General features: G+C 29.9%; 5 protein-coding genes and 1 long non-coding RNA gene across 6 annotated transcripts; 5 read left to right on the top strand and 1 right to left on the bottom strand.

Moving 5' to 3' along the window:
* Nucleotides 1-549: 549 nt before the first annotated feature.
* Nucleotides 550-1297, top strand: LOC142645543 (uncharacterized). Its single transcript, XR_012846658.1, has 2 exons — nt 550-818; nt 878-1297. It is a non-coding gene; the product is annotated as an uncharacterized LOC142645543 (long non-coding RNA).
* A 396-nt stretch (nt 1298-1693) lies between these two features.
* AspRS (aspartyl-tRNA synthetase) lies at nt 1694-3576 on the top strand. The gene is made up of 3 exons (XM_027344895.2): nt 1694-3048; nt 3105-3216; nt 3279-3576. The coding sequence occupies exons 1-3, from the start codon at nt 1729-1731 to the stop codon at nt 3440-3442; spliced, it is 1596 nt and encodes a 531-aa protein (XP_027200696.2). The 5' UTR covers nt 1694-1728; the 3' UTR covers nt 3443-3576.
* A 71-nt stretch (nt 3577-3647) lies between these two features.
* On the top strand, nt 3648-4867 carry LOC142645541 (toll-like receptor 3). The gene is made up of 2 exons (XM_075821981.1): nt 3648-4530; nt 4595-4867. Exons 1-2 carry the CDS (start codon nt 3648-3650, stop codon nt 4840-4842), a joined length of 1131 nt encoding a protein of 376 aa, XP_075678096.1. The 3' UTR covers nt 4843-4867.
* Nucleotides 4868-4869: 2 nt separating this feature from the next.
* On the top strand, nt 4870-5759 carry LOC113794764 (enolase-phosphatase E1-like). The gene has a single exon (XM_027344897.2). It carries the CDS (start codon nt 4923-4925, stop codon nt 5679-5681), a length of 759 nt encoding a protein of 252 aa, XP_027200698.2. The 5' UTR covers nt 4870-4922; the 3' UTR covers nt 5682-5759.
* Nucleotides 5760-8612: 2853 nt separating this feature from the next.
* Nucleotides 8613-12562, top strand: LOC113794747 (uncharacterized). Its single transcript, XM_075821978.1, has 7 exons — nt 8613-9668; nt 9745-9918; nt 9977-10126; nt 10204-10345; nt 10405-10712; nt 10771-11165; nt 11243-12562. The coding sequence occupies exons 1-7, from the start codon at nt 9326-9328 to the stop codon at nt 11303-11305; spliced, it is 1575 nt and encodes a 524-aa protein (XP_075678093.1). The 5' UTR covers nt 8613-9325; the 3' UTR covers nt 11306-12562.
* Nucleotides 11536-12622, bottom strand: LOC113794767 (proteasome subunit beta type-5-like). Its single transcript, XM_027344900.2, has 2 exons — nt 12064-12622; nt 11536-11996 (listed from the first exon to the last, which is right to left on the bottom strand). The coding sequence occupies exons 1-2, from the start codon at nt 12528-12530 to the stop codon at nt 11636-11638; spliced, it is 828 nt and encodes a 275-aa protein (XP_027200701.2). The 5' UTR covers nt 12531-12622; the 3' UTR covers nt 11536-11635.
* Nucleotides 12623-12647: the final 25 nt, after the last annotated feature.

Here is a 12647-nt window from a genome sequence, read left to right as displayed (position 1 = left end):
GACTTTGAATTCCATAACAATATCCTTAGAATAATGATCGATTATGACTTGAAAAATTCAGAAATTTCAAATACATTCTGTGGTTCACCAATCGAAAAAGACGCCACTTAAATTTGATTCTTGATTCGGTGACAATTTTAGGTTTTGTTTGAAAAATTTGAAACAAACTGTTTCATGAACAGGCATTCATTTAGGAACATTTAGCACAATGATGTTCAATGTTTTTTTCATTACATTACATTCAGAATGTTTCAATCATTGAGTATCTCGGTTGTCTTTAAGATATCCGGATCAAAATTCGTTCCATTTTTGCAACAATAAATCAACTTTGAATCACCAAATTCGTTAATTATTTCCATTAAAAACTTAGTCGAATAGCCGAACTTCGTTGTGAAATGACGACGAAAAAATTAATGTGACGAAAGACACAAATGCACGTGGCGGTTGACTTAGTTCCATACAGTCGTTTCTCTTGGAACACGGTTAATTCGTTCCACTGTTGTACAAATACCGTGTTATGCGAAGAACGACTGTAATCTTCCGAAAAGAAAATCGAACATTGCAAAAAAACGAAACATTAACTTCGAGTTCGAAAATGTTTCGATATTGCCGAAAAATTTCAATCTCGAATCGAGAATCCGAAATAAACATCTTTTTTTACTTTATCATTACGAATTAAACAAGAATGTTTATCATTACATAAGGACAAAATTTGAATCAAAGTTTCGCCATATAACGGTCACAAGTCGAGCAAATTGATGAGCAAATCAACTTCTGAATTGGTTTCGAAATTTTCCAAGATGCATTTGTCCAGGAAAGTTCAATTTTCCTAAGTCTTAATTTTTCTTACCGATTCTTTTTGTAATTTTGATTTTAGATTGTATTATCTTATTTTCTTGAATCTGTCATTATGACACAAGTGCCATTGGCGAAATGTCTCCAGTACTATTATTATTATCTACCCAGATTCGCCCATGTAAGACGAAGAAGAACTTGTGAAATGAGAGAATGTGAAACCTCGAACATCTATTGGATGATCTATTGTAAATATATGATTTTACGGACTGAATTAAATATCGTGAATTTTAAATTAACAAGAATCAGAATTAAATACATTGAGTGCAACAATCAAACATTAGCTATGAAAGATCTACATACGAATATATGGAAAAATCTACCTAAAATCTTTTTTTAATCAAAATTGATAAATTCAAAATACTTGATTGTTTGCACTTAATCCATAACGAAAAATTTATTTTTTTATAACAATAAATAAACATCTTTTTTCTTATTCTCATTAGTTTGTTATTATTTTTATTGAATATGGTTTATGGTTATGGAAAGAAAATATTCAAGAAATTTACAATTTCAAGAATAAAGAAAGTTTACGGGAATAAATGCGAACATGCGCTCAAAAAGTAAACGTCGGCCAAAAAAGGCGGAGCTTAATTTTTGCCCCAAAAAAGGGGGTCGATTTTTCTGAGTGTTCGAAATGATCAATTTTCTATTTAAACACAAAACGTATCATTGATGTATGATTTGCCCAAATAGCCATCCAAACACACACACACCGGGCATGCATATGTTGCATCAAGTTGCATTACGTGTATTCGATTTGAACCAAAAAGAAAAATATTTTGGGTAAAAAAAATGTTGGTACCCGATTCCCAGCAACAAGATTCTATTGATTTAATTCTTATTTTTTTTTCTCATTGAAACAATCAAAACATGGAACAACAAGAACAGCAACAAGGTGAACAAAAATTATCGAAAAATGCATTGAAAAAAGCGAAAAAAGATGCCGAAAAAGCGGCGAAAAAAGCCGAAGCAGCACAAAAACGTGCCGAAACACAACAACAACAACAATCAGATGCTAATGTTGAAGATTATGCAAAAGATAATTATGGTCAATCGCCAATGATACGGTCGACGGAAAAAAATTTGGATCGTAAATTCACCAATGTTAATATGATTGATGAATCGCTAGCTGATCAAACAATATGGATTCGTGGACGTCTTCATACTAGTCGTGCTGTTGGTAAACAATGTTTTTTTATTATTCGTCAACAACAATCTACATTACAATGTTTATTATCGGTTAATGAACATTCAAGTAAACAGATGGTTAAATTTGTTGGATCGATTACAAAAGAATCAATAATTGATGTTTATGGTTTGATTAAAATATCACCAACAAAAATTGAAAGTTGTTCACAACAAATGGTTGAATGTTCAGTACAGAAAATCTTTGTTGTTAGTGCTGCTGAACCAATGTTGCCATTATTAATTGATGATGCATCACGTCCTGAACATGAATTAGTTGATGGCTTGTCGACTGTCAACCAGGATGTTCGCCTGGATAATCGTGTATTGGATCTTCGTACCGCAACAAATCAAGCAATATTTAAACTTGAAGCCGGTGTTGTTCATATTTATCGTCGTTCATTGGAAAAACGTGGTTTTGTTGAAATTCATACACCGAAAATTATATCGGCTGCAAGTGAAGGTGGTGCAAATGTATTTGAAGTTAGTTATTTTAAAGGTTCTGCATATTTGGCACAATCACCACAATTTTATAAACAAATGGCTATCGCTGCTGATTTTGATCGTGTATTCACTATTGGTTCTGTATTTCGTGCTGAAGATTCAAATACACATCGTCATCTTTGTGAATTTGTTGGTTTGGATTTTGAAATGTCATTCAAATATCATTATCATGAAGTTTTGGATATGATTGGTGAATTATTTGTCGAACTGTTTAAAGGATTACAACAAGAATATCAGAAAGAAATTCAAACAATAAATCGACAATTTCCATGTGAACCATTTAAATTTCTTGAACCATCATTACGTATTAATTTTGCTGAAGGTGTTCGTCTTTTACGTGAAAATGGTATCGAAATGAGCGATGAAGAAGATCTTAGTACTGCCAATGAAAAATTATTGGGCAAAATTATTCGTGAAAAATATGATACTGATTTTTATATTTTGGATAAATTTCCATTAGCTATTCGTCCATTTTATACGATGCCTGATCCGGATAATTCGGTAATTTTTTTCCAAAAAACTTTTTCTATTCCCTTTTTTTAACCCTTTAATCATAGAAATATTCCAATTCTTATGATTTATTTATGAGAGGTGAAGAAATTATGTCCGGTGCACAACGTATACATGATTCAGAATTTCTGCTTGAACGTATCAAACATCATGGAATTGGTAAGTATCGTTTGTTATTCGTAAAGTTAATTGAAAAATTGATTTGATTTGATTCAATTTAGATCCAAACAAAATGAAATCCTATATTGATTCATTTCGTTATGGTGCACCACCACATGCAGGTGGTGGTATTGGTCTGGAACGTGTTACAATGTTATTTTTAGGTTTGAATAATATTCGTAAAACATCATTGTTTCCACGTGATCCGAAACGTGTTTCGCCTTGAAGCAGCTGAAGATGAAGAAAAAAAAATCCATAAACAGCATCAAACATTTGAAAAATTGATTTGATTTTTGATTTTTTTTTTCATACAAAATCAATTGATAAATAAAAATTGATAATTTTGATAACGATGTTTAAGTTCATTTCGAGTCATGTTTTTGTTTTTTGTTTTGGTCTAATTCAGTGTTAATTAAAAACAAAATATTTTGATGATGATTGCAATGATGAAAATTTTATCATCATTTTTTTTGATTATGATGACCATCATTATAATGATGCAACAATCATCATCATTAATCGAATGTTATACATTTGAATGTCAATCATTATCATCATCGTCGTCGTCACAAGATTCCCAGGAAAACAATAACATTGATGATAATTATCATCAACAACAACAATCAACATTATCATCATGTCAATTGTTTTGTCCAAATATTCAATTTAAAGGTCCTTGTCGATGTTCAGTGCTTGGATCTTCACCATCAACATTGATGAAATCAGATGATCAACAACAACAACAAAATATTGATATACGTTTGGAATGTCGGCAAACAAATGCAAGTATTTTAATGACTGATATTGAAAATTTACAACGTTGTTCACGAAATTCAACAATTATAAATCTAATGGAACTATCGGTTAAAGATTCAAATTTAACACATCTTTATAATCTACCAAGCGGACTGTATAATGTACAGAAAATGTTTCTTGATAATACCGGTATTGATTTGGAAACATTACGTGAAAGTCATGAATTACTGAAATCACTTCGTGTCCTGCGTATTAGTAATGAAAATTATACTGAAATTCAACGAAATCTTTTTAATGGAATGGAAGAGCTAAAAGAATTATCATTTAATCAACTTGGTATGGCTTATATTAATGTTGAAGCATTTGTATCATTACAAGATTCATTAACCTTATTGGAATTACGTTCGAATAAAATTCGTACAGTACCAACTGCTGTACAAAGTTTATCACATTTAGAATGTTTAGACCTGAGTGATAATGATATTAAATCAGTTACAGATGGTAATACTGGGATATTTAGCTCAGGGTTAAGACGTTTAAAACGTTTAGGAATTAATAGTAAGTTGTCATTGGAAAAATCCTTATCTTTTTTATTAATTTTTCCAATTTAACACTTCCACAGCAATGAATTGTTCATGTGAATTTGGCCAAAGTAAATTTGCAACATGGTTACGAACACATGGTATTAAAGGTGTTCGGTGTTCGATGCCCGAAAGATTTCGTGGTAAAGATGTTTCGAATACAGCTATTGATGAATTTTGTGAATCATGGCCAAGTAATTCTTGCTATAGCAGTGTTTTCAAATTCAATTTCTGTTCAACAACAATAATTATTCTAATTTTGATTACATTAACATTGTTTGATTGGTGAATAAAAATGAAAATTATGAATATGATTTCGGAAAAATTTTCTTTTTTAAAGTTTTTTGCTAAATTAATTGATTGATTGAAATGGTTATTGTAAAAATAAAACGACCAAAAGCAATTTTATTTGATATATCTGGAACTGTTGCACGTGAATCATTTGTTGAAAAAATTTTACAACCATATTTTAAAATTGCTTTCCAGGTTTATATGGATAATTCATGGCTAAAAGATGAATGGCAAGATTGTTTAAGGAAATTGGCTGCAACTGCTGAACGTGATATGCAAGCACCAAAAATTGATTTAATAAAAGAAAAATCCGAAGTAATCAAAGAAGCAATAAAATATATTGAATATTGTTTGGAAAATAATCATGAACCAAAAGCATTTGTTTTATTTCGATTTCTAGTTTGGTTTGATGGTTATGATCGAAACAAAATCAAAACACCGGTTTATTCGGATGTAGCCGTAACGATGCAAAAATGGAAAAATAGCCAGAATATTCGTCTTTATGTATTATCGAATGGTTGGAAAGAGGCAAGTAAAAAATTCATGTCCGATACATCACACGGTGATTTGAATCTAATTATTGATCAACATTTTGATAATTCAATGGGTTCGTTAGAAAATCCAGAAACATTTGCAAAAGTTGCTGATGCAATACAGGAAAAACCTAGTGATGATTTATTATTTTTAACAAAATCACCATTGGAAGGTAAAGCAGCACAAATGGCTGGTTTTAATGTTGTTCTCGTATTAACTCGAACACGTAGTGTTGATGAAGCAATGGAAATTTGTCAAGATATACCTATTGCTAGATCATTTACTGATATTGAATTTTTGTGAGCAAAACTCACATATGACAAAATCAAATGATAATTTTTTTTATATTTAAAAAAATAAACTAACCAAACAAACAAAAAACATTCTTCCACATAAATTCTTTCCGTCTGAGGTTTTTGGTTTTTCTTCCTCACCAAAAATGATTGATGATCATCAATAAAAAATAGTCTGGGTCGTTTTTTGAAACAAACAAAAAAGATTTATCAAATTATGAAATGAAACGGAAGAAATATAAATCACAGAATAAAATAGAATCATAGAATATAGAATTATCACACAGGGCCATTTCAATACAATGACCTTTAAATGAATGAATTGTGTGTGTGTGATTGTAATGGCCAATGGGAATCTTATTGGCTGGTTTTTCTCTATATAGAGAATATAAAAAAAGTTTTGCTATTGCCTGGTTGAAGATATCATTTTGTTTTTTTATTTTGGTAAGGAAAGATGTGGATAAGAAAGGGTTATTAATTAATAAAAAAATGGGTGATATGACTTTATTTAAACGAAACGATGATGGTTGTCAACCATATAGAGATAAAGATATCTAAAAAAAAAGTAAAAAGTTAAGCTAATCACTGATGATGAGATTCATCATCATTTTGCCTTAAAAACTTTTTTCGAGAATCAATATTTTTTTTGGGAGAAGCGAAATGTTTGTTGTTTGAAAATTGTTATTTTCTAACAACGACAAGAATATTGCTTGCTGGCTTGTCATGTAAAAAATGTGATGGAGCAAGAACAACAATATCACAGAATAGAGACTTTTCAAGTATAGAAAAACCAAAATGAAAAACCAAGCCATTTTTCATCGATCAAAATGAAAAAAGAAATATTACCGATGTCTGTGTTGAACAAACAAACAGAAAAAAAGAACGATCCCAAAAAAATGTTTGGATTCAGATTTCAAAAAGTCGGGAATGTTTGAAAGCATCATCTTTTTCATTTTGTTTTGTTGAAAAAAAAAATAAAATTTTGATTGGCGCGACAAAAACAAATTGGGTCTTTTTTCCTTCAACTTTTTTGTCGGGTTTTGTTTTTACAAAACTTTTCGATTTCAATCTTTTTTTTCCTCTATTTTCAACAACAAGAAAAAAACTTTTCATATTTGAAAAAAAAGAGATGAAAGGATTAAATTTCATAAAGTTTTTTTCAATTCATTACGAAAGAAAAAAAATGATCCATCAGATTTTTATATTCCGAGGAATTTGGAAACATCTCGATTGAAAATTTTTAAATTTTCAAAAAAAATTCAAAAAATTGTTTTTAACTATGACTATGACTTGTACGAATCATCAACCTAACCTCACTCAACTATGAATCACGTTCATAGTCATAGTCATCAACCTAACCTCACTCAACTATGAATCACAGGCATAGTCATAGTCATCAACCTAACCTCACTGAACTATGAATCACTATGACTTATTAATATTTTTGCTTGCACTTTAAAAATTGATCAAATTTTCCTTCAAAGCCAAATTTAAGGAAATTCAATTTTTTATAAGGCAAACAAATAACATCCTAACATATTTCTCTACTTTTGTTTTCATTATCTAAATATATAGAATCTAAAACCAAACCAAACTTTTGTTCTCGCTTCAACAAACATAAAGAGCATTATTTTTTCTTTGAAAAAAAAACAACAAAACAAAACTAAAAACCAACCAGCCATTCAACCAACAATAAAATTAGCCGCCAGATGTAAAAAAAATATTCATGCCCAATATGCATTTGGAAATATAAGCAAGTTTTATGTGATTGAGAAAAGATATAGAGAAGATAAATTCATAGAAACAAACTCTCTCTTTCTATAGAGATAGAGATAATGTCATCATCATAAATGCTCACAAAGTTGACCGAAAATATACAATATTTTTCATTTTAAATGTTCAATGTTAAATGTTAAATGAAAAATGAATTGAAATGAAATGAGAAATTCACTTCTTTTGATTCACTATCTCTTTATAGAATCGCTATCATCCACCACAACACACACAATTCTTATTCACTCTTTTTTTCCCATCTATCTATCTATTTATTCTGATTTTTGGATTCCCTTTTCTATAAAAATTCAAACCAAACACAACAACAGAAAAAACCATAACCATATTCATTCATTCATAACAATTGCGGGGAAATGATGATATAGTAATACAGTAGTAAGATTGTAAAATGTGTGGATGAACCATTTATATATAGAGGGAGAGAGAAAGAGAGATTACAATCTTATGTCATTTTCTTTGTTCTATATCTTGATAATAGTAATTTTCATTAACTTTCAATGTTTTTTTGTTTTGTTTTTTGATTAATCACAAAAATCAATTGGGTTAAATTATAATCACAAAAAAAAGAAAGAAACTATCGATATAAATAATTATTACTCAATGAATCTCTAATCTAATGATCATAATCATCATTATTAATTGGTTTACCGGATATTGGGTTGAATGTTAAGAAAAAAAACAATGACTATTAGTCAGTTTATATGGTTGTTTTGGTTAGGAGATAGAAATATGTAACACTTACAAGAAATGAATCGAATCGATTCCAAACACACACACACACAGAACCAAGACAAATTATTATATAGAATCGGGAAAAAAATGATGATGATGAAGAATGAGCATCTCAGTGCAGAGCAGCAGGCCAAACTGATGATGATGATGATAATGATGGGAACATTGGCACCAACAAACAAGCAAAATATAGAAGATTCTCAGTTTTTTTTTCAGTTCACTTTTTAGCGGATCACACACATATAACTATGGCACACTAACACAGACCCAAAAAACAAAAATCGAAGATTTGTCCATTATGTCATATAGATGGAACAAAACGAAAAAAAAGTTGAGTCTGGTTCAATGAGTTTTTCTTCTTCTTCTGGTTCATCTTCAAAACATTTTTTTTTCGTTGTTCTAGTTGTTTGTTTGTCGATTCTTCTTCTTCTTCTTGGCTTTTTTGTTTGGTGGTGATGAAAAAGTTGTGACTGTTGTTTTGTATATATTTCTGGTCCATTAAAAGAAATGCCCGTTTGTTTGTTTGTTCGTTGAAATGAAAGATGTTGGTGTGTATGTGTGTGTGTGGTGTGATAATGATGAATTTGTTTTTCGTTTTGATTTTTTTTTCTGGGAGTAAAACACACACACAAACCATTGAAAGATATCGAATAACCAGCAAAAAAATGAGTGAAATTTTTTTGGATTGAGAAAATAAACCATAATCCAACATTATGATGGATGGATAGAAAAGATTTTGAATGTCAACATTGAACATCGAACAATTTTACAATCTTTGTGTTTCTTTGAAAGTTACCATTCTTTCATTTTTAGATTGAAAATGATAATCATTTAGACTTTTTGGAATCATCATTTGATTGAAAACAACAACAACAACAAGAAAAAATTGCTCAAAAACAAAACATCGATCGAAAATTTCTTCATCCGGTTGTCCCGAAAAAAACAAAACAAAATCAAAACATTCGAATCTATTTCGACTATATCATTACCATACTACCGATTTTAACAAACATTCGATCATGAAGCTCAAAAAATATTAATTCTTGCTGAATTCAATCAACAAATTTTTTTTTCTTTCGATAAGTTTATCGAGTGACCAGTGAGTGACCAGTGAATGATTGTAAATTAATGATGAAGAGTATTTCATCGTTCGATAATCAAAATGATAATGATGATGGTCAAGAAAACCAACAACAACAACAACAACAAGGAAGAACGAATAATCAGCAAAGATCATCATCATCATCATCATCTTCATTAATTTATCGAATATTCATTATACAATCAATTTTATTATCAACAATATTATTATTTTCTTATTGTGATGCTGCTTATTCAATCAAATCATCCCAAAACAACAACAACAACAACAAACAAATATTATCACCGAAAGCAAAAAAATTCATCAACAATGATGATCAAAATCGAACAATCGTTATCGATAATCAATTATTACGTCAAAAACGTGATGGTAAGTTTGTTTTTTTTCTTCGAAAAGCAGTTCATTGTTAGCAATGTTTTTTTGTTGTTTGTTTTGGTTTTTGGAGAAACAGAAGAACCGGCACCAATTTATGGAAAAGGAATTGCATTCTGGTTGGGTGAACATTGTGAAACTACTTGTAATCGTATATTATTTCATGTTTGGTGTAATAGTAGTACACATCGTTGTGAATGTTTACCTGAATATCCGGTTAATGTTGATAATAAATATTGTTTAAAAGGTTTGTAAATGGAATTCCATTTCTGATTTAATAAAATCTAATCTTTTTTGATATTTAGCTCTACAAATAAATGATCGTTGTGAATATAATGAAGCATGTCGATATTTGAATCCAAATTCATTTTGTAATGAACAAGGATTTTGTAAATGTATGGATGGTTTTTTTGTTAAATATGATGATGAAAAAGAAAGTCGTGTTTGTATGGCCTGTAAGTATACCAAAACATTTTCAATTTTTTGTTTCCAAAATTTCTCATCCAAATTGAATCGATTTTTTTCCTAATAGATGATTCACCATTTTTCATTCGTATTGGTTCGACAACCTTCGATTTTATTAATAAAATTGAATTTATTACATTATTCAGCCTTATCATAAGCTTTATATTAATACTAATTCTATCAATGATGGTTATTAAATTGATGCAAAAGTAAGTTCTGAATGAATCAATGAAAATATCATAATTTAATCATTGTTTTTTTTAAACAGGAACAAAAAACTAGCCAAAAATGATCAACCATCATTTTGTGATATGATACCACCGCCACCTCCAGTTATATTGAATGCCCAACCTAATCATTATAACAATCAACAACAACAACAACATCGTTTATCAAGTCATCATCCATTTCATCATCATCATCATCATAGAACATCAGCATCATTACAATCAACACCATCACGTAGTCCATATCATCATCATCATCAGGATTATAGCCTACAACGACAACAACAGGAAAAACAACAACCATTATTGTCATCATATAATATACCACCATTACCATCCAATCTTAATGGTCAGTGTAAATTGATGATTCGTTTTTTGCCCATAATTCTATTCTATTGTTAAATTAGATTTTCGACGTCAATCGTTATCATCATTAAGATCACAAAGTTCATTAAAAAGTCTTTCATCATTTCGAAGTCAACATTCGTATCGTGGATTATCGAATAATCAACAACAACAACAGCAACAACATCCAATGTCATCGTATCATCGTGGTACTATTCACTGCCAACAACAACAATCAAAATTTCGACCACCATCACATCAAACATCGTATCATGATTTACGATTTGCTTCAAGACAACAACAACAATTAGTTTCATCACCATTGGATAGTCAAACAACAACTGATCAATTTGGTTTCAATCAATTACCAAATCATTTACCTGCAACACAAATTTTAGATCGATCACGTATTAAATGTGCTAATCATCGTTGTGGTACTGGATCTAAAGTACGCAGTGTAAGTATTTTCGATAATCAAAAAGAAACTATATATTTTAAAATCTGATATTTTGATCTAATTTGTTGTCCTTATAGGAAGTTTGTCTTGTACATAATATGCCCGAAATGCTTCAACAACAACAACCACAACAAGACTAAACACAAATGTCTGCTTGTTTCATTTTTTTTCATTTTGTGCCTAATTACAAAACAAAACAAAACACGAGCATTATTAATTAATTAATTAATTCTTCATATGAATATCACACACACACACTCAAAAACATTAAATAACCATCACACATCACTCAACAACAATCAAAAAAAGAACGAAAAAAATTCTTAAAAAAAAAGGAATTAGGCTCTATAGTCAATCTAAACAAATCAAATGAAATTATAATCAATTTTTTAATTAATTAAAAACTTTTAATTTGAAAATTTATTCAAAATTCTCATTACAAATTATCCAAAATTCAAAGATTACAAAAATTATTTTTCATCAACACCAGGTCTTTCTTGATGATATGGTTCATCATAAAGTTGCATCATATCTTGTTCACTAATACGTTTCCAACCACTTTCTTTAATAGTAAATACACGAACAATACCACCAGATGCTGCATCACGATGTTGAGCATGAAATATAGCACGACGTCCAAGATCATAAGCTTCATCATCAGTCATATCATGTTTATAATATGAATCCAAAACACCATATGCATAAGTTGAACCAGAACCAACACTAAATAATTTCCCCGGTTGACGATTTCCTTCATTATCAACATAGAAAATTTGTGGTCCACGAACTTTATCCCAGCCACAAATCATTACACCTAATGAAAGACCCATACTAAACAAATCAATGAAAACAAAAAAGAATGTTAATGTTGATTGAATGATCAATGTTTTTACGTTACCCTTTATAGCTATACAAAATATTGGCCAAAATTTTCGATGCAGCAGCAACCGAAATACGTTGTTTATTTCTCAATTCAAACAAACGACATTCTTTCGATAGAACACGTTGCCAATACATACAATCGGCAGCACCACCGGCCATTGTTCCCAAAAGAAAATCATTAATAATGATAATTTTTTTACATTCCTGTGTACTGATATATTGACCACCGGTAGCACGGGAATCAGCACAAACAACTACACCACCTTTGTAAACAAATGATAATGTTGTTGTACCTTTATTGAATTTCATGGCAATTTTCCGTGCTGGATCCGAATACAAATTCATTTGATCTCTGGGTATTGATAGGCAAATTTGATGATGATCATCTTCGATAACTTTTTCATAATCGGGTAATTCACAATGTTTTCGATCCAAATTAAATTGTTCGTTTGGATGTAATCCAAGATATGCTTCTAAAGCCATTGTGTTTCAAGATTAATTTTGACAAAATATTATTTTTTAAAAAATTGACAAGTTTTTTTTTAAATTCTTAACACAAAATGCACAAATGAGAATGACTGAGCGAAATCTTTCTGTTTT

The sequence above is a fragment of the Dermatophagoides pteronyssinus genome, unplaced genomic scaffold (genome assembly GCF_027571235.1).
Source record: "Dermatophagoides pteronyssinus isolate colony J.1.1.1.1 unplaced genomic scaffold, Derpt_VIB-CSIC_2022.12 sq0014, whole genome shotgun sequence".
NCBI lineage: Eukaryota > Metazoa > Arthropoda > Arachnida > Sarcoptiformes > Pyroglyphidae > Dermatophagoides > Dermatophagoides pteronyssinus.
The sequence above is the reverse complement of the archived record's forward strand: the minus strand, read 5'-3'. Positions and strand labels throughout refer to the sequence as shown.

Coding starts and splice junctions, on each gene's coding strand:
- LOC142645541 (XM_075821981.1), top strand. CDS start 3,648: ATGATGATTGCAATGATGAAAATTTTATCATCATTTTTTTTGATTATG. Junction 4,531..4,594: donor AAAACGTTTAGGAATTAATA/GTAAGTTGTCAT, acceptor ACACTTCCACAG/CAATGAATTGTTCATGTGAA.
- LOC113794747 (XM_075821978.1), top strand. CDS start 9,326: ATGATGAAGAGTATTTCATCGTTCGATAATCAAAATGATAATGATGAT. Junction 9,669..9,744: donor ATTACGTCAAAAACGTGATG/GTAAGTTTGTTT, acceptor TGGTTTTTGGAG/AAACAGAAGAACCGGCACCA. Junction 10,713..10,770: donor ATTACCATCCAATCTTAATG/GTCAGTGTAAAT, acceptor TTGTTAAATTAG/ATTTTCGACGTCAATCGTTA.
- LOC113794764 (XM_027344897.2), top strand. CDS start 4,923: ATGGTTATTGTAAAAATAAAACGACCAAAAGCAATTTTATTTGATATA.
- AspRS (XM_027344895.2), top strand. CDS start 1,729: ATGGAACAACAAGAACAGCAACAAGGTGAACAAAAATTATCGAAAAAT. Junction 3,049..3,104: donor TGCCTGATCCGGATAATTCG/GTAATTTTTTTC, acceptor CTTTAATCATAG/AAATATTCCAATTCTTATGA. Junction 3,217..3,278: donor TATCAAACATCATGGAATTG/GTAAGTATCGTT, acceptor GATTCAATTTAG/ATCCAAACAAAATGAAATCC.
- LOC113794767 (XM_027344900.2), bottom strand. CDS start 12,530: ATGGCTTTAGAAGCATATCTTGGATTACATCCAAACGAACAATTTAAT. Junction 11,997..12,063: donor ATTTTGTATAGCTATAAAGG/GTAACGTAAAAA, acceptor TGATTTGTTTAG/TATGGGTCTTTCATTAGGTG.